This window comes from Dreissena polymorpha, chromosome 3 (genome assembly GCF_020536995.1).
Source record: "Dreissena polymorpha isolate Duluth1 chromosome 3, UMN_Dpol_1.0, whole genome shotgun sequence".
Taxonomy (NCBI): domain Eukaryota; kingdom Metazoa; phylum Mollusca; class Bivalvia; order Myida; family Dreissenidae; genus Dreissena; species Dreissena polymorpha.
Window position 1 is genome coordinate 60,650,712 of NC_068357.1, and position 25,793 is coordinate 60,676,504.

General features: G+C 34.2%; 1 protein-coding gene across 1 annotated transcript; it reads left to right on the plus strand.

Annotated features, from left to right (window-relative positions):
- Window positions 1–37: 37 nt before the first annotated feature.
- LOC127874403 (coiled-coil domain-containing protein 150-like) lies at window positions 38–25,261 on the plus strand. Its single transcript, XM_052418714.1, has 8 exons — window positions 38–141; window positions 8,996–10,125; window positions 11,974–12,166; window positions 12,522–12,646; window positions 13,611–13,796; window positions 16,219–16,348; window positions 19,678–19,814; window positions 25,196–25,261. The coding sequence occupies exons 2-8, from the start codon at window positions 9,859–9,861 to the stop codon at window positions 25,226–25,228; spliced, it is 1,071 nt and encodes a 356-aa protein (XP_052274674.1). The 5' UTR covers window positions 38–141; window positions 8,996–9,858; the 3' UTR covers window positions 25,229–25,261.
- The last annotated feature ends 532 nt before the right edge of the window (window positions 25,262–25,793 follow it).

A 25,793-nucleotide genomic window follows, 5' to 3' on the forward strand; every position in this document is an offset into this window, starting at 1 on the left:
AACAACGAAAACATCCGAGTAGGCATCATTTCGCGTGAAACTTCACAACAAGATTCAACAAGAGAGCTCGTTCAAAACTTTAAATAACTGTGCATTTATTCAAGGAATACGAAACTGCACATTCAGGTTAAGTAATTCGATGTATGACAGCGTTCTTGGGTTATTTATATATACAAATGCCATCGTTGATAACTGATTTGAATTTCAAATATATTCTCTGCATACTGTCTAACTGATTTACAGAATGAATTTTTATTTCCCCAAATAAAAGGCAAATTTGGGTGTTGCGTTTGTTTGCCCTTTCTTGAATTGACCATTCGTTAAAATGTCATTTTTGAATTTCGTTTGCCATGCCTCTATGCCTTCCTGGGAGGCATGCGAAATTTACAACTGGCCTTTCAATGTGTTCTACTCGGCAGCCGGTCTGTCCTGTAAAATTTGGACTGTCTTTTGCCTAATCTGCATACCGGGTAATTAATCTGACAAATGCTAGTCGAAATCGATGACGACTTAGTCGCATAACAATCTTATTATTAATCTTATTATAAATTATATGTATATCAATTTGTGTGGTTGTAATTGCAATTGTGATAGGATTGTTTTATACCCGGGTTCTTCTATTCACCTTGAATAAGGTTGTAATTACATAGAACAAACGCAATTGTTTTATACCCGGGTTCTTCTATTCACCTTGAATAAGGTTGTAATTACATAGAACAAACGCAAATGATCGTTTAAACTCACATTTTTTTTACTATTAGATCAAAATTAAATAATTCGTATCAGAGTAGTTAACCCTGCAATATATTGATAGTTGTATATCAATGTATAAACTAGTCATCAGGATCAACCTGATTACCTTGCCCTTGATGGGAAGGCTGACCTAAAACTACGTGTGAATGTCAGAGTTTATTTACAGGTCATCACTGCATCTTCACAACTACCTTATGTGCTGACCTGCGACCTAAAACTACATTGTTTTTTTGTTGTTGTTGTTTTTTCAAATAGTTGCAACATAATACCATAGTTATAATAGTGTTGAAAACAAATATTATGTATAAACTATAAATATGTTAACTATTTAAAACAACATTTTAAAGGGAGGAAATTCACATAAATACAGGGAGAAAATACCGACCTGTTACACAATTAAAATTAATAATTGTGATGATACCTTGATCCCAGCAATGAAACCAGGCTTTTTTAATATTATATTCTGTAGCCGGTAGATCCTGTAAAAAAAAGAAGAGGTCCTGTATTTTTTCACAGTTTACAGAACTGTTCTGTCTTGTAAAAAAATATTTAGATTGGATTTGACTGGCTTTCAGTTTACAAACAATTATATTAGCCAACCTTTTGAACTTTAAGTATTGAATTTTCAAAATTTCTTTCAATGGCATCAAGCACATATCAAATATAAATTATCATTGCAGTTTGTCAACCAGTTCCGGATAATCAGTTCCGATTAATTTGTATTTAATTTTCCACAATGCCCCAATAGAAACAAAATGATTAGTGTCTACGGTATACATAAGGTAAAGGAATTAATTAACAAAGTTGAAAAATAAAATAAATAAATAGATAAATTAACAAAGTTTCAGCAAGAAAGCTTGTGTATTATGCTTACAGGGGGGGGGGGATAAATGCAGCAAAAAGTTTACCAGAACTGATTGAATGTTATGTTTTGAAATGTGCATCATGGCTATAGAATGCTTTATTATTTTCAAATAAACTTTTTGCTGATTGAAGACAAATGCCATTACAATGTTTTGAAATACTTATTCTGTAAGTTGAATGATATTTAATAATTTTCGGAAGGGTGAACTTTAATTGGCTATTTTTAACAAAAAAACTGCATATTAAATATGCTGTCTGGCCTAATCTGTTATCATACAAAATAAATTTTACCCTTTATTTTAACATCTTCTCACATTAAAACTAAATCCCGAAATAAATTATTGTGGTCAAAGGAATTAAAGTTTTTTGCTGGGTTATTCTAAACTGGTTTACTGACTGTATATAAATCCATTTGTAATATACAAATGTAGTACATCATCATCCTGGTAAGAAATCCAAAACATCATATATTTAATACATTGAATTGATGGAATAACCTTTTTTTATATAATCAAATGGTTCTCCCAATTATTGAGCGTCTCCCAGTATCGATCATTTTGTTGACATTAAGAATGAGGCGCTTGGGATGAGGTCACATGCATGGGCTTCGAGTATTTTATTCCAATAACATGACTATCCTTGAAAAGAAATATAAACACAACCAAAATGAGGAAAAACAGGTTTAATGGCATTAAAAAATCTGGCTTCAACTGAAATAATATAAATGTATCCATATTCCATGCATTTTAATGGTCCTCGGCATTAGATTTCTGCAGAAATGTCAAAAGGAAGCTGGCGACTGCATGCACTACTGAAGTGGTCAAAGTACAACACATTAAAAAAAAGCACCCACTCTCATGAATTTCAGAAAAAATATATGAAATCATCTTGAAATCTAGCTTAAGAGCACTGCGTGCACATTGCGTCAGGCCATACACGCATGTTCTGTGGGAATACCCCCGTTTTGATTGACATTTATTATATCAAATTTTTATATAGATCATCAAATCAAATTTTAAGTTAAGTTGGCCTCATGCCTATTGCAATAAAATGCTCTTCCATTTTAGATGTGACGTCTCGATACCAGGTAAACAAGGCGTGTAGTGAATGTTATTGCAGCAGTGTTTGGAACTATCAGCTTTGCATGGTTAAACAGGCTGTAAATAAACAATTTTGACATGGATTTTATGGTATCAATTTTGACATGGATTTTACGATAATTAAATAAATCTGTTAAAGTAACTTGATTAATGCTTCATTATTTTTATTTGTTCAGAAATTCGTTAACTTGTTTCCTTAATCGCTTGATACACGGTAATCGAAGGATAAATAGTCCAAATCACTACAGGACTATCACATGGGGCAGATTTTTAACAATATAGTTTAATGACATGATAAATATGAGCATATTAAACAAAATCCAAATTAAACAAAAATGTATTTTTTATTTTTTTTAAGTGTCTAATGATTATTATGTCTTAATTTAATTTCAAAAACATGTTACAAAGTATATAATTAAAATTTAGATTTAGAAGTTTAGTTTGAATTGTTATAAATAGTTATCTTAAATCAGTTGTTCTCAAATTTGTTGACTTTTAGAGTGAATTGCATTTTTTCCCAAAATGACTAGGGAATGGCTTGAAAATGGTGTCAATATTTGTTGATACTATAAAAAAATCCCCATTTTGGTCCATTTTGTACACAAAACTGCCAAAATTCGTCATTTTATAGATTAAAAAAAAATCAAATTAACTATACTCCTTTTCCCAAAAGGGCTAGGGAAACTCCAGAACAAGTATTGCAACAAAGGTCTGAAAATAATTTCAATGGCTACTGCTAATTTAAGCCCATTTAACGTGAAACAATCTGTATTGTACACAAGGCAACATTTATTTACAGTTTGCAATATACTTCAACTAACATTGGCTCTTTTAGCTTTTAACAGAAGAAAAAGACTAGGGTACTGAATGATTTTATTACTATTGACAAATTTATTATCTTAAACATGTGTCAGTGTATATAAACAATGATATAAAATAGTTAACCATATATACATGTACATGATCATACAACATTTGTTAAATTTAACTATCTTTTAGTTGAATTTTTTTATAAATAATTGTTCTTAAATAAATATTTAATTGCATCCTTATAATTGTTAAACATTTCTGAGATAAAGATGTGACAATACTGTACATTCGCTAACAGGGCCCTCAATCTATCAAATCTGCGGCCAAATTCAACTGCAGTCCCCCACCTGAAAAGTACATTTTTTTCCCCTTTTGGGGGGAAATATTGCCCCTGAAATAAAAAAATAAAAAAAATTAAGATGTGTCTCATGATTATTATATCTCAATTTAATCTTGTCAAACATACTAAATTATGGAAAAAGAAATGAATATAGTGCAAACATGTACAAATGTTATAATGAGAGAGTAAGGAAAAAATCCCCCCAAAAGCGAAACGCCGCAAAAATCCCCCTCATGAGTGAAGCGACCCCTTTCACCTAAAATTGATTGCTAGTTCAGCTTCTACTAGTAATCATGGCTATCAGGTGAATTTTCATCTACATAAAAAATTTACTCCTCAGTACCTTAGCCTATATAGTTGGTCTTTTATTTAATGTTATGTAATATATTACTAAATTGTCATGCTTAAAAGAATCTGTTTTTTATTTGCCTTTTAAGAGCTCACAAATCATACAAAATTGTCTAAGATTGTGAATAATTTACTAACATTGGTTAATGTAAATGAAACTTATCCTACAGCTAAATGATTTTATAGAACATAATAGGACCTATACAAAAAAGATAATGTTTATCCCACACCTATGTTTATCCCACAGCTTGTCATGTACGTGTGGAGGAAGGTCATAATTATTACTCGGAATCAACTATTAAGTATTCATTTTTAGTAAAATTGAATCAGATTTAACAAAACAAACAATTTGATACCAAGATGTGATATATTTTAAACACAAAATGCAACACAAACAGCAAAAAATTATTCACACGTCAAACGACACATGTCGTATTCTTTCCCGGTAAATCTGGTAGTAGAGGTTGATGATGAACAGAAAAAACAGGTTACATGTTTTTGTCCCCTACCGGTTTCACTTGAGGGGACATATGGTTTGCGCTCTGTGTGTCTGTCTGTCAGTCTGTCACACTTTTTCTGGATCATTCGATAACTTTAAAAGTTCTTCATATTTTTTCATATGCACGTCATTTCATTTTGTTCCTACGTCAAAAATTCTAGTTGCTATGGCAACAAATTTTTTTTTTTTAATCTGACAATGGTGGAGTCGGTAGGAGCCATATATTGCTTGGCAATAGTCTTGTTTTTATTATTTTGTAGGATAAATAGAATACTACAGTATGTAAGTGTGATTGTGTACTTAAAGCCTCACCATGTAAATCTTTCTTCACTCGTGGGATAAATTTAAGTACACAATCACACTAACATAATATTCTCTATATTATAATCCATTCTGTGACATCCAGTAATATCCTGGCCTGTAATTTTTTGCAAGTCTTTTTTTCCGTCACCCCTCTGGACACTTTTTTCCATTTACAGTAAACAGATTGGGTAATCACTTGACAAAGAAGATGGCTTGTTTTGGTGTTTAGCATTAATTTCAGAGTAATATTTGCTCTTTATCTTGACTTTACTCATGCACATTTTATTAGGGGGAGCTGTAATTTTGTGTCCCACTAAGAAATTTCGCAGCGAGCAAGGTTGAGATATAGAGGAAATATTTACAAAAAATAATTGCTATTCACTTTCTTGCTGTTAAGTGGCTGGAAAGTGAGCGACATTTAAACAATTGATACAAGTAATAAAGGGTTTACGACGCAGAAACAAACCTGTCTCGGCATTGACGTAGCCATCTTTTTTGTCATGTGATTACGACCCCTCTAGTAAATAAATGGACTGCTGTGCTAGAAAATATACAGCATAATATACATGTAAGGTGGATCTGTTGATGTCGATTGCTGACCCATTGTGCAGTTGAAATGAAAGTTTAGATTTATGCAATTGATACCCACTATGAAAAAAAGAAATATGTATTTTAAAGCCACACACCTTGAAATGAAATACATGTTAATCAAGTTTTAAAGCGGAAAAAAGACGGATTTCTACCTTGTAACCACCAGATATATTCTAATTGGCATAGATAAAATTAAATCTATAGCCTAGTTAGCAAGTAATTTATTATTTTCAAACGTTACCGCTTTTAAAACCAAAAGTAGGATTTCTAGACGTAAAATTGTCCATTTCAACAAATGTGATTATTTTTTAGTTATAAAGCTCAAAAAAGACGGATTTCTACCTTGTAACCACCAGATATATTCTAATTGGCATAGATAAAATATGTTTTATTTATACTTAAATTTACTATGCCATGTTTTTCATTTCAAGGTGTGTGGCTTTAATAATTGTTATGAGTATTTCCACAAAAAATGCCCCTTATCAAGAGTGTACATGGGTAAAAAAAAACTTGAAAACTTGACAGAGAAGTGACATACTGTGTACTTGACATAGAAGTGACATAATGTGTTCTTGACATAGAAGTGACATACTGTGTACTTGACATAGAAGTGACATACTGTGTACTTGACATAGAAGTGACATACTATGATAACAATATAACCAGCCATATTTTTCCTTCTTTGTAAAGTAACAGAAAACGACACTTTCCCAATAGCTGTCCAAAAAATCACAATTGAAGGTTTAAAAAATAAAATAAAAATAAACTGCAACATTCAGTTAATTTCCCTATGCAGCTCTATTTCTTGAACCAAAGTTCATATAAAATTGACAACTTGACAACACTTACCATTTATTTGCAACAAATCAAATTAAAACACCAATTATTTCCCAATCTGAAGACTTCATGACGAAAACTTTCCCAATTTAATTTTTTTTGCACCAAATTTTCCCAATTGTGCTGGTATCAGTACTTTTCCCGATTGGGCAATTAAAAGTCGCTGAATGTAACATAGTTTGTGTGTTGCTATATTTATACTGCTATAAATTATCTTATGCCATTAGTGTTGTTTTTTATGCCCCCGGTAGGGTGGCATATAGCAGTTGAACTGTCCGTCAGTCAGTCAGTCAGTTAGTCAGTCTATCCGTCCGTGTGAAAACTTTAACGTTGCCCATAACTTTTGCAATATTGAAGATAGCAACTTAATATTTGGTATGCGTGTGTATCTCATGAAGCTGCACATTTTTAGTGGTGAAAGGTCAAGGTCATCCTTCAAGGTCAAAACTAAAAAAATACAATCCAAGGGAAGTAATAAGCTTTAAAGGGGAGATAATTTCCAAACCTGTCAAATGATATATTGAAATTTTATTTCAAAGCGGCGCAATAGAGGGCATTGTGTTTCTGACAGACACATTACTGTCTTGCTTTTGCCAAATTTAGGCTCTGAAATTTAGCCTCGATCTCAACAAGTATATATGTTTCCCAAATGACAGCTTTAAAATTCAAATTGAAGGTTAAACAAAATTACTAAAAAAAAGATTGCACTATTTAGTTCAATTTGCCATTCAGGTAGAGCTATAATTTGAACACTCATACGCATGTTTTTAATATTCTCAATTGTAAATGTTTTGTTTTTGAAGAAAAGCACAACCCCCATTTCCCAATTTGAGTCAAAACATTATGATTTTTCCCAATCCAAAGGGCCCCATTCCCAAAATTGTGAGACAACACTGGCAATATGTTATGAATGTGTGTAGTTTTTTATCATTTTAGATTATTTACTTGTTAATCTTTTAACAGAGCAAACCAGGTTTCAGGATTTCACATTAAAGCCATCGTAAATATGTCTCCTTATGCTCTGTCAGTTTGAAACCAGGTTTGACTTGAACAATATTTCCCCCTTTCCCCCATAAGAAGCAAAGTGAAAATGGCTATCTAAGTATCTAAGGGTTGGAAATGAAGCCTTTACAACTTGAATCTAGTAAGAAAGGTTTTTATTTAAATTAAACTTTCTAAGGGACTACAAATGCATCAAAATATGTGTCTAAGTGGTAAAGGGTTAAACTCAAAATTTCTGTAGAACAAATATATAGTCACTATACTGTGTGTTTATTGATGACTGTCAACTACATGTACCTCAGATAAGTCAGGCATTCTACATGATTGTGTACTTTTGATTGGGATCAGTAGGTTGTCACAGACTCGGGGTATTATTTACTGCCCTGGGTTTAAATATAAAATGTCTTTGAGTTGATATCATGTATCAATGAAGTCCGGCTATCATAGAGATTCTTATAGTGCATTATTATTGATTATGAATAGGCTTGATAAGTTAACTTCTAAAGGTATATGTATAGATCATACAGTCTTTGTGATATCACATTCCTTCACCCTTCAGATACTCATTTTAACCTGTGTAGTCCCTTAGAAAATCTAATTAAATTGAAGACTTTTCTTTACAGATTGAAGTTTTGAAGGCTTCATTTCCTACTAAAATACTGAGGAGCAGCAAACATTATAAAACCTGAACAAACTACAAGTTTCACACAGGTTATTCTGGTTTTGTGCTGGTTGCATAAAGCTATTTTCACTTTGCTTCTGAACGAAAAAGGGTTAACTTGTTTAAGTATTGCTTGTACAGTTTTGGTGATATATGTTGCATAGAAAGAGTAAGCAATTTGTTAGTTAAAACTTAACTTAGCCCAAATATCGTCTAATTTATCCCAAATAAAAAAACTGCATTTAAATCAGTGGATTTATTATGGTTTTCATGATTATTTTTTTACCAAAAGTCTGAATTTAGGCACATTAAAATCAATTTCACTCTGGTGATAAATGACAAACATTATGTTTGCATGCCTGGTTGAACAAAATAGCTGGGAAATAACCCAAAATACTTCAAATCTGTGTAAGATTTTGTCAAACTTGTGTCTTTTTTATCAAATAAAGCTTGCAGTGAGAGTTGAATTTTAAAGTAAAGTAGTTTTAGGGGAAAATAATATAACTTTTAAGCAGTTTTTTTGGGGCAAATTTTTGTCCCAAATAAACCCTAAAAAATCTGTGTAAATTCTTGAGTTTGTAACTACATGTAGTATTGTAAGCGTATTAATTTTGTAACTCTTTCTGAAGCTTTCCTGAAAAATGTGTTTTTTAATTTAAATTGTCAGACTAGCGACATTAACAGACATACACTAGTACAAATGACGGTCATAAGAGAATACTACCCCTTTAAACCCCGTTCTTAGTTTCTCTAATATTTGTTCAATCAAGTACACTAGTTTGTCAAATACAGGCTGTAAAACACCATGTAACATAGGAAGAAAAAACCTACTTGATCTAGAGTCAGAAGTCATATAAATTTTCAAGATTATTTTTTCTCCATTTCAGACAGTCAAGAGCATTCTGCAAAGAACAAATAAAGTGTGGGGTAGAAATGTGAATTTATTGGAGCTATCTTGAATTTTTTTGTTCCAAAATCATAGCAAGTCTGAGGAAAGCAAACATAGCGAGTATGAAATCTGGAGTGGCCTATGATGATTGCTGGATAATTGCTGAGTACAATCGCGGCTATAAGCCCAGGTGTGACAGCGATTATTTGCGCAAGGCTTCCTTTGGTACGGGCCAGTAGCTTAATAAACGAATGACACCCTCAAGCAAACTGCCAGCGTTATCATTATTACTGCAATATACACGCATACTATGGAAAGTATTGGATTAGTTTGAAGTGAATTTGGGTTACTCTGCAAGTTTGGATACAGTGAAGTGGAGATTCTTACCTTATACTTTGGTGAACTTATTAAAAGTGTAGGGAATGAATGTTTAACACAATTAAATGTTCATCATATAACTGTATGATGTGAAACTGTTGTTTTATTTATTTATTTATTTTTCAAGACATTTACTTAAGAACTTTAGAAATGGTTTTGGTTTATACATGGTACATCTTGATTTAGTTGATATGAACAGTTTTATAATACATGTGAAAACAATATGTCTATTAATTGAGCTGATAAGATAAATGGTGAATATTTGAGAATTACTGAAACAAGCAACAAATGGTATCAAAGAAGTGCCATCCATGAAATGTACAAGTATGATGCAATTTCAGTCGGCTAGGTCAATACATCATGTACATAGGATTAATGGATTAGACCTTAATGAAAGTTCACCAAGGATTAATAATTTAGACCTTAATTAAAGTACATCAAGGATTAATGAGTTAAACCTTAATTATATAATTAAGAGTCAAGATGTCACTACGTGCAGTTATACCACCGCTATCAGTCAACAATGGACCTTCCAAACAGAGCTATGAAGTCCTGGAGTCAAGGCTTCGAGCGGCCGAAGACGACACCAAACAGCTGATAGATCAGTTGGGGGGCATGGGCTTTGATAATCCAGGACCTGGGTCAGGTGAAAACGGGCGCAACTCACCGTATCATCAAAATGGACGCGATTCTCCGTATCAGCCAGTGTCACCTTTTCGGGGACAGACAAGGAATGTTAATTATAATCAGGTATTTGAATAAAATATACTGTACAAACAACTTACTTTTATTTAATAAATGTCTTTAATTCTACCATGGCCTTTATAACAAGAAAACATGTTATCATATTAGCATAAACACAAGAAGTGACGTTAACGTCTTACAGATTTATCGTTTGGCAGAAAATACAGTCCACTCTCGTTATCTCGAAGTCGGCGGGAACAAGAAAAAATATCGAGATAACGAGAGTTCGAGATATCCGATTAGGCGTTTTCAAAGAAATATGAGACAAAAATTTACCTTGTTTTTAACATCTGAATACCAGCTAAGAGGTCTAACTAAAGCTGTCACCGTGTGGAATAATACTCTACCTGATATATAGGCGTTTTTACGAGGCACTATTAATTTTGCTATTTAAATGCCTAAAATGACGTTTTAAGTATAACATGATTGCATGCGGTTATAATATTTCTAAACTGTCGAGAAAACATCCGGTAATGTTGCTATTTTAAGTTATGATGCAATTGACGTCCAATCAAGACGAGGGTCTTCCATCTGATCGTGCGTGAATCACGTTCCGGAATACTGAACTGTATATGTACATTTTGTAGTTTGAAATGCAAAGTTCAATCGATTATTAGAAAAAATATAACTAAATGCATTTTGGAATATTGTTTGTAAAAACAATTAGTATTTCGGCCTTTCGGCAGGCTGTGTATTAATTGCAGTTAATTGATGTTAAAGTGACAGTTAAAGTGACAGACCTTACTCAAGTGTTAATGGCTAACGACATTACACACGTGTGATTATTGATGCAATTAACTAATCAATTTCCTACCGCACAGTATTGGGAGCAGTCGGGCGAAGCGAAACGGTGAAGTATCAAAGGAAAATTTCTCACCTTTTGCTGACACTGGAACAGTTATTCGCACTTCGAGATAAACCACAGTAAAAACATGTAAAATCGGGACTCGGGACAAAGTTTAATATCAAGATATCGAATTATTCGACATAACGCAAATCGACATATGCGATGTTTATTTATATAGATAAAGAAGGAAAAAAGTTGGGACATTAAGCTTACTTCGACATATCGAGAATATGGAGATATCTGATGTCGAGATAACGAGAGTGGACTGTAGATATATAACAAAATATTTCATAATAAGAAAATTTGATCAAAGTTGATACAATAGCCTTTTTGTAATAATACAATCAATAATTATTGTCATTTTTAATATATAAATTGTGCTCTAAGAAACAGGGGCTGAATGCATTGGCTTAAAGTGTTTTTGAAGATTAGCCTGTGAAGTCCATACAGGCTAGTTAGGGACAACACTTTTGTACTAAACTGGATTTTGGCTAAGAAGGGCCTTCCTTTAAATGACAATACCATTAAAGTGGAAAGTGTTTTCTCTGATTAGCTTGTGTGGTTTGCATCTGCTATCTGGTTGGACACATTACGCACTTTACGTGCATGCATTTATCCCTGTTGTCTCAGAGAGCGACTAAGTTTTATTAAATTTATATACAACAGTCTTTAAGAAATAATTTATACAGATTTTTATCATTTTTTTGCCCCCGGATCAAATGATCGGGGGTATATTGTTATTGGCCTGTCTGTCTTTCTTTTTGTCTGTCATTCCGTCATTTTGTCCCAAAACTTTAACCTATCAGTAAAGTTTAGCAATAACTTTTGAAATATTGAACATAGAAACTTGATATTTGGCATGCATGTGAATCTCATGGAGCTGCACATTTTGAGTGGTGAAAGGTCAAGGTCATTTTAAGGTCAAAGGTAAAAAAAAAAAGAGCGGAACATTAGGGGGCATTGTGTTTCTGACAAACACATCTCTTGCTTTTATAAATTATGATCAGGAAAACTTTGAGAAGTTCAAGAGCAGCTACGAGAGCCTTGTGACTCGGGTCTGTAAGAATGAGAGTGCCCTGCAGAGCCTGAAGCTGACCCTGGTGAACCTGCAGGGGGACCAGAAGCTCAACACCAAGCAGGATGTGAGAGAGATGAAGGAGAAGTTCCAGTATGCCCGGGAAGCTTACGAACAGGAAATAGGTACGTCAGGGCTCCCATGAGCCTTATTCTGGGAGAACAAGGCTTAATGCATGTGCGTAAAGTGTCTTCCCAGATTAGATTTTGCTGTCTGCACAGGCTAATCAGGGACGAAACTTTTGGCGTGTTAGGAATTTCTCATTTACGATAGGAAATAGGTAAGTCAGGGCTCGCAGTAACTCGCAATCTGTTGCAGCTAACCAGTATCTCATGGTTGGAAATATTTTGATGCCTTTACTTTGATCTAGTAAGAAAGGTCTTAAATTAAATGTAACTTTCTAAGGGACTACAAATGCTTCAAAAAATGTATCTAAGTGGTAAAGGGTTAAAATTTTATGATAAATCCTAATGTTTGCAGGCAAGCTCACCCGGCAGGTAGAGTATTTGAAGGAAGAGCTGGGGTCAGAGGTGACTGCGAAGGATAAATGTCGGGATGAGATACGGGAACTACAGAGGGCACTAGAACAGTCCACGGAGACAAGGGTATGTTCACAGTGTTTTTTCACCATTTTGGGAATGGAGTGGAGTCCCTTTTGATAGGGAAAAATCATGTTGTTTTGACTAAAATTGGAAAATTAGTGAGTTGTAATTAGGCTTACATATTTTATAGTAAATTTGAGCGATAAAGTAACTGTTGAGATTTTTTAATTGTAGTTGGGCCATTTTCATATTTAGCTTTATAAATAACTTTATGGTAAAAATTAAATTAAATGGCTTGAATTATCATAAATTGCTGAGCATTTTGCACCCTGATTTTGTATAATTTTTGTTCATATAATGTCTGCCTAAAGTTAATGAGGTCCTGGGTTCGATACCATCTTAGAGCATTTTTGAGATCTCCAAATAAATTAAACATTTTCACTCAGAGTAAACAGACTCAATAGTGTTTCAATTATCTTTAGGCTTTAGAGGTTATCAACTATTTTTTAAAAAGGTCAAGTCTTTTATGTGGCATTGATCCCAATATTTCAGCAACAGTCTGTGAAAATAGGGCTTAATGCAGGTGCTTAAAGTGCCAATCAGGGACAACACTGCTGTCTTAAATTGATTTTTTGCTCTGAATAGATTTCCCTTAAATGAAAAATAGCATTAGAGTGGAAAGTGTTGTCCCTGATTAGCCATTGCAGACTGCACAGGCTAATATGGGACTATACTCTCAACGCTTTTACATGAGGCCCCAGTTTCTCAAAGCACAGCTCATTTATATTGTAAGTATGCCCCAAAATGCTTTCAAAAAATGTGACCTTTACCAGTATTCTGTAGATGGAGACATTGTTTCTTCCCAGGAAACGGACTCAAAAGTTTTTGAATCAGATTAAAGCATTAAAGACATTATAGAGCTTGGATAAATAGGTGAGGTCTCTTATGACTCATCCTTATATTTATATTGAGAGAATGCCCAAAAATATTTTCAAAAAGTGTGACCAGCTTGACCTGTATACTGTAGATGGAGGCGGCCATGACAGCGGAGGGGTTGAACATGTCACAGGCTAAGCTTCAGAAGCGCATCACAGAGCTGAAGGAGGAAGTGGCGCGGGAACAGAGCCTGCGCGCCAGCCTGGAGGAATCCCACAATACACTGCTCACGCGCGTCAGAGAAATGGAGAGTCTTGTGGAGACTGAACGAACTGGGGTTTGTTCTTGAAATTGTTGGCTTAAAACTTTACAACTTAGATATGTATTTTGACGCATTTGTAGTCCCTAAGAAAGCTAAATTTAATTAAAGACCTTTCTTACTATATTCAAGTTTTAAAGGCTTCATCTCCAACCCTTAGATACTGATGAGCATCAAACAGTATAAATCCTGAACAGAATGCAAGTTACTCGCAGGCTGGTCTGGTTTTATGCTGTTTGCATATACCGGGTAGCCATTTTCACTTTGTGGGCAAGGGTTAAATTTCTGCTCTGCTTTAATGCATTTAAGCCTTTAGGTGTATAGAGTTTGAAAAGAGCCAAGTTTGTATGACAATGATGTGTTGTTAGCTCATCTGAGCATAATGTGATTGCCTTTTGTCTGTTGTCTGTTGTGCATCGTCATTGTTTTGCTTGTGGACACTATCTGGGCTGACTTTGAAAATAATTATGTTTTTTTTTTTTAAACATGGTATTGGGCATTCCTGCTCAGAACAGTAAATTTCTGTTGGCCCTCTTGTTTTTGTTAATGAGCTTAGATATTAAGAGATGCCATGTGAAATGTGAACCGATACCAAAGATTTGCCACATAAACTGTTCCATCAAGTTTATGTAAACTAACAGAAGCTTGTTCCTTTAAGAACATGTGACAATGTCTTCTTATGTGGCAATTAGCTAAGCATTTTTTTTCTGAAGATTGATGCCCATAAAGAAGCTGTTTTCATTCCACAGAATACTCTTATTTAGTTTAAACCTATTTATTTTAGCTTGATTGCATAGACAGCCTTAGGCTTATTTGAAATGCTCACGAGTCCGTTTCCTGGGACTAGAACAAGTACTTGGTATCTATGGGGGAGATCAGATATCACCATATCCATAGAACAAGTACTTGGTATCTATGGGGGAGATCAGATATCACCATATCCATAGAACAAGTACTTGGCATCTATGGGGGAGATCAGATATCACCATATCCATAGAACAAGTACTTGGTATCTATGGGGGAGATCAACTAGAACAAGTACTTGGTATCTATGGGGGAGATCAAATATCACCATATCCATTATGCCACTGCAACCTTTATTCTTATTTGCAATGCATGCATATAAAACACGTGACTTTGTGGGGTGCTTTTTTAAAATAACTTTTTAAAACAATGTTTTTTAAAAATTTCACCTAGTGCATAAAAGACAGATTTTTATGCTGCTTATAATTGCAATATGAAATACATCAGAATTACTTTATTTATTAAACCTGTGTTCTTGTTAAAAAAGTCCTTGTGTACTGCACGGTTATGCTTCACTCAACTTGAAATTTTATCACCGATTTTAGGTGTATTCAAGGATTTATTCTTATACCTAAAGATATCGACCCAAACTGCAAGAAAAACTGTCTTTTATGCACCAATGATAAAAAACGAAGTGAAGTAACCAAGCAGTGTCACTGTAAGAATTTACACCTGAAATGAGTAAATTGATTATTTATTGGTTTATTTTCTTGGATTTTTTTTTCCTCGCAATTCAGGTGATCTATAATATTCAATTTTTCCATCGCCAGAGCTGAGGTTTCATCGCATTGGCGATCAGCCATTGGGTTAATTTTGCAGACTGGTTCTTTGAGCATGAAATAGAAGCAAGAAAAAAAGATATTGACAAGTTAATTTATTGATTCTAGATCTAGCTCATATTTAGAATAAAAATTTAGTTAAGAATAACAAAGTTTTGATGGTTGTGTTTGATTAAATACATGTACTTTGGATAACCACCATTTAAAAATTAAAACAGATACAAATCAGTGTGTTTGGTTGTTCAAAATTGGGTCCGGTAACTGGCCCTTTTCACCATTGGAAAAAATTGTATATTTCTCCAAGCTGGAAACTAAAAATTCCCATTAGCAGGTTTTGAATTCTCCAATCCAGCGTTAATAAATATAATACTGAAAACACTTATTCTCAATTTTGAAGCATTTTTAGCAAAACAACAACACTAATTTCCCAATTTTAGTACAAAACTCAGTGAATTTTCCCAATCCTATGTCACCAGGCCCCAATCCCAAAATAGTGAGAAAAAAGAAACACTGATAAAATATTGACATGTTTCCATTAGAATGAAAGTTTTTCATGTTTTCTCAGACTATGCTGATATTTTGAGTGGCAGGTGCATGTTTATTAATTCTTTGATTCCAGACTTGCAGAAAATGGCAATAATGGTATACAACAGTTATTGGCATGTTTAATGTTTATTCAAAAGCAGTCATTTAGTTTGGACTCATACCCAGAATGACATGGGCTAAATGCATGTGTGTAAAGTGCCATACCAGATTAACTGGTGCAGTGTGGACAGGCTTATCAGGGACAACACTTTCTGTGTTAAACGGCTTTTTGTTTATAAATGACATCCTAAGACGTTGGCATGTTTTTTCAGGTGCAGTCCCTGAGTTCAGACTACGCTCACATCCGTAATGACAACGAGACACTGCGAGAGCTACTGAAGGAGGAAACCAAACGCAAGCAGATTGCCGAGAGCAGCTACAAGATGTTGTGTGATGACAAAGGTGGGTACTGGGGATGGTTGTTAAACAAATTGAGCCTCATTTTGGGAAAACTGGTCTAAATGCATGCGAGTAAAGTGTCATCCCAGAATGGCCTGTGCAGTTGGCTTATCAGGGGCCACACATTCCGCCTAAACTGGAATTTGTTTAGAAGAGACTTCTTTTAGATGTTCCATAAAAGCGGAACAGTGTGGTCCTTAATTAGCTTCTGCAGACTGCACAGTCGAATCTTGGATGATATTTCATGCACATGCATAAGGCTAATTTTCCCTAATTCTGACTCAATTAAATTATAGATTTCTAGTTAGCTTTTGTTAATTTATTTATATAACGTACATACATTTATTATCTGTAAGCAATAAGTATAAGAAGTTGTAGAGAATTATTTATTTTTTAGCTAAGTTAATCATAGAATAGAAAGAGAAGTTTATGTCAAAACATTTACTATGCCTGCATGTAGCTTATAATTATATTCTAGACATGTTGGTTCATAGTCACTGTTACTTAAAATAGCTTGAGGTTTTATCTGGTATTTTTTTTAAATTGTGTTTTGCTGGTATCATATGTGCAAACCTTGCTTGAGATGACAGTTAGGGCCATCAAACTCAATGTTATTTTAAATAGAAGAACTGTTATTGGCTCAATTATTTTGAGTTTGTAGTGCGCTGAAAGTTTGTGTGAAGGTAGCTACATATAAAATTTACTTCGATTGGTATTGCTGGATTATTTTTATTTTTAGTAAGAATAAAAAGATGAAAACCCGGTTTTGTTGTATTGCAGAGTTTCTTGTAAAATCCAGAACAGATTGAAAATCCTGGTCCGCAAAATGTTCCTTTATCTGAATAAAATAGAGCATATTGGTTGGATTGGTGGAATATCAATTTTAATTCATGAGTGATCATACAAAATAATATTTTTCACAAGTTGTGCAGCCATGAGTGAAAATATATTTCTATAATGTTCATGAGTAATTTAAAATTCTGAGATATTTTACCAAATTTAACAAATTTTATCTTTTAATCATATGATTCAAAATGATTAATTTGGTATTTGTGCTAAAATAATTACAACTTCTGTCACATTTATATGAATGCTGCATTCTGATTGGATAATTTGTTCACATGACCAGGGGTGGCGAAATCTCAAAAAACTATACTTGTCCAGGGACAACCATTTAGGAAATTTAACTTGTCCGTTGCTGAACTACACTTGTCTGTTAATGTTTATATAAATTATAAACGCATTTATTGATTAATGTAAAACAATGTGGAATATACCAAAATAAGTATGATTTGCTAGTTTTGTTTATAGTTGTATTTCAATAGTACATTCATTATAGCAGTATATTATAAACAATATAAAGACTTTCTAAAACTTTTAATCATGCAAAGCTAGTGTTATTAGAACATGTGTTGAACATAAGTACATCGTAATCTTAACAAATTAAACTAGTCCAATATGTGAACCTCATCAGACTGAGGCTCCGCTACTGGTAGCAATTTGATTATCATCAACTGGTAACCATTGAAAATCTGTTAGCCAAGTTTCTTGAAATGTTCTGGTGCGTTTACTTAGATCATATTTTTTATCATAATCTTTCTTAGTTTTTTTGGGAGGTGGACTGCTCAAAGCTTCGGGTTTCTGCTCCGTTGTTGAAGATTTAAAAGAACTAAATGTTCCATTTTTACCATTAAAGTCATCTTAAATAACAAGGTAGACCGTGTTTTGATTATCTTACTTTGATACTTTTTATTTTCGTCTGATTGTAAAAATAAAGAAACCAGTCTGTACACTGTCTAACAGTCGGGCCGAATGTTTAAAATGTGGCATGCTCCTGGTCTCTTATAGAATAAGGGAGATCACTGCGCAGGAGAGTGCCCGTATTTTAGCTTGATTGCTCCGCAAATAGCACTGACAATGTAATCGCATGTCAACAATCGGTTTTGTAAAACTTAATTACGGCTTTAATACAATGTATTTTTTTGTATACCTGGACCCGACTTTTAAAAAACTTGTTGTCCACGGACAACTTAATTGAAAAAAATCAGTTACCCAGACAAGCAAATGTACGACTCGGGCAACTCGGACATTTGATTTCGCCACCCCTGATGACCGGTTTTTCATTTTCCAATAAACCCACTTCGTAAGCAAATTTAAACATGAATATTCATGGTGCTACTTTCTGGTCATAACAAGTTGCAAAAATAACGTTTTGTTACACGCGAAACTTAATGACTTGTTTTTTATTGCAATAGTGAAATGACATTATATTTGTTACGCGAACTTCAACGATATGCCTGTTTGCTGGAGATGAAACCGAAACTGAAAATAGATTCATGCGCTAGATTAAACAGGACTTTTATGACCCTTGCCACGATAGAATTTAAGCTTTAAGATCATTTTGTGTTGTAATTATAAGCATTGAATAGCATTTTTCTGCATTTCATCGGTGTATGAACTGTCGGGAAAAATACACCTAATTTATGCATTAGGCGTAATTTTCCCGACAGTTCATACACCGATGAAATGCAGAAAAATGCTATTCAAACTTAAAAACAAATTCATTTCACAGTATAACATTGACATTTATCAATCATGTTCACTGTTTGAAACAGTGAATTATCAGTTTAAAGTCAATAATATTTCTATATAAACGACCGGAAAGCATAAAATAAATTAGCAGTAACTATGGCTTTCCAGATATCTCATACACACCTACATAGCGTGATAAATCATTGGTTGCTGGCACATATGGGTTTATAACCCATCAACTAATTTGTTTGAAAAGCAGTTTGGAGGGTAAAAATTAATGATCTTCTAAACTATTGACAGAAATATCTTCCTTGTGAATATATTATGATTAAAAATACTAATTTTCTCCTCTAATAATCAATTCAGTATTTCTGCACATCTCCTTTGCAAACTTACATATGATGCATATTGTATTTTAACCCTTTCCCCCCATAAGAAACAAAGTGAAAATGGCTTTTGCAACCGGCATCAAACCAGAACAGCCTGTGAGTAACTCGCTGTCTGTTCAGGTTATATGCTGTTTGCTGCTCATCAGTAACTAAGGGTTGGAAATGAAGCTTTTAAAACTTAAATATTGTAAGAAAGGTATTTAATAAAATTTAACTTTTTATGGGACTACAAATGCGTCAAAATACGTGTTTAAGTTGTAAAGGTAGGAAATAAAGCTTTTAAAACTTGAATTTAGTTAGAAAGGTATTTAATTACATTTAACCTTCTATTGGACTACAAATGCGTCAAAATACTTATTTAAGTGGTAAAGGGTTAACTGAATCCGCCATTTTTGACCATTCTGTTTGAAGATTCCCTGGTTGAGAAGTACCGTAGCTGTGAGGGTGATCGGGACATGTTGATCACCGAGGTCTCAAAGTTGAGAGAACAGTATGAGGATCTCATCAAACAGCTAGAGCAGACACAGGCCATCATTGATAAACAACAGGTAAATGTTGATAAACAATAGGTAACCATGGTCTATCAGCATGTCATCATTGATAAACAACAGGTAAATGTTGATAAACAATAGGTAACCATGGTCTATCAGCATGTCATCATTGATAAACAACAGGTAAATGTTGATAAACAATAGGTAACCATGGTCTATCAGCATGTCATCATTGATAAACAACAGGTAATAATGGTTCATAAGCATACAATTAATTACAAAAAAAGGTTATTATGGTTTATCAGTATGTAATCAATGATAAACATCAGGTTACCATAGTTTATGAGCATGAAATATTGATTACATACTGATAAACCATAATAACCTTTTTTAATTGAGAAACAAAAAGTTACCCTGGTTTTCAGCTTTTCATCACTGATAAACTATGGTTTACCATAGTAAATCAGCAAGTCATCATGTAAACAACAGGTAAATGTGTTTTATAAGCATGAGATCATTGATTAAAAAACGTAATTATGGTAAATCAGCATGTCATCATTAATTAAGTACATGTTATCATTGTTTATCAGTTGTCATCATTGATAAACAACAGGTTATCATGCTTTATGTGTATGCCATTATTGATAAGCACCAGGAAATCATGTTTTATCAGTATGTCATTGTTGATAAAGAACAGGTAATTCTGGTTTATTGGCATGTCATCATCGATAAAGGACTGTTAAAAATGGTGTCATTGAAAAACAGGTAACCATGGTTTATGAGCATGTCATCATTCACCGTTAATAGGTTAACATTAATCAACCACAGGTAATTAGGGTTTATCAATTTGTCATTATTTAAAGCATGTACTCATGGTTTATCAATCAGTCATCATTGATAAACAACAGGTTATCATGGTTTATAAATTTGTCATTGATAAACAACTTTTTATCAGCAACTCATCCTTGATTAGCTAGTGTCCTCATGGTTAGACTCTTTATTATCATTAATAGACCTCAATTGTCAATTATTAATAGACACCAATTTAAAATGTATATGTCTTTTGTTGTGTCATTATGATTGAAATATGGTTAACATAATTTATCAGAATGCAGCATTGATAAACTGTTTGTATCTCCATGTTAAACAACTCGTTTTATTGATGGGCGATCATTAACAGTCAGTCATTAGTTGACAACAGGAAACCATGTTTAATCATTGATATACCACGGGCTATTTAGGGTTAATATATGTTTATGTTTCCCGTTTAAGAGTCATAGGTCTTTGAAGAATTTAGTAAGAAATCTGCACTTTGGTTTGGTCAACTATATATTTGGTTATGGTTGCACCAGCTACCATGTTTAATAGAGTGACAAATGGAGCCTTTAAAGCATTAAGAGTTTACTTCAAACTTTAAAACAACACTGAATGGCGAAAATGGTTATCAGAATGCTTTTCATAAAATATGTTGAATTAATTTTGTATATATATATGAACCATGCTCTGTTAAAAGGGTGTTTAATGCATGTGCGTAAAGTCTCATCCCACATTAGCCAGTGCAATCTGCACAGGCTAATCAGGGATGACATTTTCCGCTTTTTTGATATTTTTTGTTCACATGAAGTAGCTTCTTAACAAAAATCCAGTTAGTGGGGAAAGTGTGGTCCATGATTTGCCTGTGTGGGCTGATCTGGGACCACATTTAACGCAGAGGCTTTAAACACCCTTTTCACAGAGCGAAGGCAGACTCTAACATGATCTTATTAGTTTTATTTTGAAAAACTTAACCAAAATATTTTTGTCAAAAGTTAATTGCAGATGATCAGATATTATCAAAATGTTGAAATATTTAGGAACTTATCAAAATGTATCTATAGCATGTTACGTTATAACTTAATGTATTTTTATAATAATAATCTATTTAAGTTTTGGTAAGTGAATATTCAGCATTGATTTGCCACACTTGAAATAATTAATAAGCAATATTCACTTGTATGGACAGTGTATCATATAGTTTATATGGAACATGGTTTAACACCATCCAAGTTATGTTACTTTACTTGCTGATTTTAGGAGATATTCTTGAGTGATAAACTCAAAACAGCCGATCAGTTAGAAGCTTTTATGGTGAGAAGTTGGTGCATAAAAGTTGATAATAAATCTTAACCCTTTGCATGCTGGGAAATTTGTCTTCTGCTAAAATGTCTTCTGCTGAATTTCTAAAATTAGCATTTTCTTCGATTTTTTTCAAAGAATACTATCAGAATAGCAAACAGTTTGGATCCTGATGAGACGCCACGTTCTGTGGCGTCTCATCTGGATCCAAACTGTTTGCAAAGGCCTTTAAAATTCAGCTCCAGCGCTTTAAGGGTTAATAATAAATCTTAAAAAGTGACGCTTTTTGTGTGATCTACCAGTTAATCAGTTTGCAAATCTAATGCATGCTTAGTTTACAATGTTAATGCACCTACAGAAGTGTTTAATTTCTTCAATTGGTAAATTAAAAATGGTATATAACTATAACTATAGTTGACTATAATATTAATATAAGCCTCTCTTACATTGTACATTATCTAAAAATAAGGTTATAAATACATACTCTTTGCTTTGAATTGCAATTTTTTTAAATATATTAATCATAATGTTTTATTCTATTGGTTGCCATCTTGGAATGTTTGCTGCAATTTTGTTGTTCAAAAGGGCTTAATACAATACATATGGTTGCTGGCAAAAATTAGTTGTTTCTGACGACAAAAGTCGTCTTTTCAGCATTAGATCGGACTTGTGTGCTCTAACTCTGCTTTCTACAATGTCTAATATCATGCTTGTAGGTATGTAAGACAATTTAACATTAAAGTCATAAAATAAGTGTCGTCACAGATTAGCCTGTGCAGTCTGCCCTGGCTGATCAGGGAAGGCACTTTCCTATTGAATGGACTGTTTTGTTTAAAGGAACTCTTTTCTAAATAAAAATCCACTCTAGAAGGAAATTGTTATCGCTGATCAGCCAGTGCAGACTTCACAGCCTTATCGGGGATGATACTTTAGATTGGCTAATTTACATTATATAGAACTATTGGACTGAAAGACATGAAAGTTTTGGTTTAAAGGAAATCTCTTTAAAACCCAAATCCACCCTATGTGAAAAGTATCATCCCTTAGTCAGCACAGGCTAATCTAGGATGGCACTTGATGAACATTAAGCCCTATTTCCCTAGACCAAGACTCAAATACAAACAGTATCCAGATTAAGTTTGCAAATCCAGATTATTGTAACAGCAGTTTCCAATTTGCAGGTAACATGCTTTGTGAACAATGCACTCCTCATATCTTGTGACTTGAAAAGGTTATTTATCAATAAGTTCATTAATGTTCATTAATGTTCATGTCAAAATAAATTTAAGATACATTGTATTATAATCCAACATATTTTCAAAACTTTCACCATTAGTTCTTGGCAATATTTTCATTTTACATTTATATGAACTAAAATTTTATATTCAGTAAAATAATGTTGTTTGTGGTAATATTTATGTATAACTGTTGTAATACCCCCGTCACACCGGACTGGCGTCCTTGCTGCGTCTTTACGGCGACCCAGGTCGCAGTGAGGACGCCATAGACACCGGAGGGACGCGGTAAGGACGCAAGAAGACACAGTGAGGACGCCGAAAATTGCTCAGGACGTGAGACCACGGCGACCACTTTGAACATGTTCAAAAAAGTCGACGAAGTTCGGCGTTTTACGGTGTTCTGTTAAGGACGTCGTAGAGACGCCCTAGAGACGCAGTAGTCGTAGTAGGGACATGGTAGGGTCGCCATGGAAGTCATGTGGTTGCCGCTAAAACCCACAGGAAATGATCATTGACTGCGAGGCGACCGTACGGCGACCTTATTGTGACATTTGTATGTCCTTTGTACATCTATTGCGTCCTCAGAACGACTATGGTTGCAATAAGAATGCCAAGGACGCCGCTCAGACGCCGTATGGTCAGCTTTGGTCGCCGTAAGGACGCAGTATGGAACGCGGTAAGGTTGCAAGGGACGTATTAAGGACGCGTGAGGAAGCACAGAACGCCATAAACCAGGACGCTGGTGTGATGGAAGGCAAAAAACTGCATTTTTACAGACAAAGTCATTGGCGTCCTTACTAGGACATTCAGAAATTTCGAGAAACACAGTCTTAGGTCGCCGTAAGGACGCCAGTCCGGTGTGACAGGGCTATAAGTCATACATTACCTTATATACTTTATTTTATGAAATTGAGTTTAATTTATTTTTCTATTGCAGTCATTTATGAATCTTGCAGCATACTTATAATATCCCGATTGGGATTAACTGTCCCAAAACACATATTAAACTCAATTCTATTTAATTCTAAGTACACTTGTCACAGAAAATGTTAAGCATATATAATATCCAAATAAATGCTCACTGAATATCATACATTTTCTTAGGGTGGTGGAGTTATTTAATATTAGTTAAATTCCGCATCTCTTCTCTGTACCAAGGTAACAACAATCAAACAATGAGACCATACTAAGATTAGACTATGAACTTCATTATGGAAACATTTTCATCAAAGATTTATGTTTAGTATCAAAGAGTAATTTCAGCAATTAATTATTGGACGTAAAAAAAATAGGGGCAATTATTATGGCGTGAGGTAGGGTTTATTTTATTAAGCAGAACATAGTAGATATAAGTGGTAAAAGCATTTGCAAAGACACTCATAAAATTAACTACTCACTCAAGGTCATGCAAGGTCATGCAATTGATCCTTGTTTTGGGAAAACTGGGCTTAATGCGTGTTTGTAAAGTGTCCTCCATATTAGCCTGTGCAGTCTGTAATCAGGGAGAAAACTTTGCGTCTAGACTGGATTTTCATGAAGAAGAGGCTTTATTTTAACAAAAAATATAATAAAATAGAAAAGTATTTTCCCAGATTAGCCTGTGTGGACTGCACAGGCTTATCTTGGATGCCACTTTTCGCATGAAGCCCTGTTTTCCAAGAATGCGGCTATATTTGTGGGTGTGGACGTTTTGCTGTTGGGGCACTCTGTTATGTATTGCTGTGTGTTTCACATTGCAGAAAATTGATCCTTATTTTGGGAAAACTTGGCTTATTGCATGTGTGTTAAGTGTTTTCCCTGATTAGCCAGTGCAGTCTGTAATTAGGGAGAACACTTTCTGGCTAGACTGGATTTTCATGTAGAAGAGAATTCATTAAAATATCATAAAATATTAAAAGGATTGTCCCTGATTAGCCTCTGTGGATTGCACAGGCTTATCTTGGACGCCACTTCACGCACTTGCATTAGGCCCTGTTTTCCAAGAACGCGGCGCTATGTGGGTGGTGTGAAAATTGTGCTGCTCAGGCACTCTGTTGTGAATTACTGTGTGTTACAAATTGTATTGCTGTGTGTTGCACATTGCAGACAAAGAATAAAGAGTTTGGTGGAGGAAAATGAGAGACTCACACAGACCTTTCGTACCACGGCAGAGGAGCACGATAAAATCATGCACAGTTGAACGAGAGTTAGAGGTATACACAGTGAGTCAATCACATGAGCCCGTATACACAACAGATTCCTCAAATGTTCAATAGCAGAATCAATGACTTAAATGTAAGACAAAATCAGGTCCAATTTAATGAGAGTTAGAGGTATGCACATGGTGTCAAGTGTCTAAGCCAATATACAGAAAGATTTTATATGGCCGTGCTCTGAGATAAGGGTATTTAATGCATGTGCGTAAAGTGTTTTCCCAGATAAGCCAGTGCAGTTCGCACAGGCTAATCAGGGACAAACTCTCCTCTTTAATGGTGTTTTTCGTGTACAGAAAGTTTCTTCTTAGCAAAAATCAGGCTGAAAATGTCGTCCCTGATTAGCTTGTGCGGACTGCACAGGCTTATCTGATGACACTTTATCAAACATGCATTAAGCCCCCTTTTCACAGAGCGGGCTCATAGTGTTCACTCACAGAGTTGATGACAGTCTATAGATTGTCCCTAAGTTCTTAAGGTCCTAACATTCC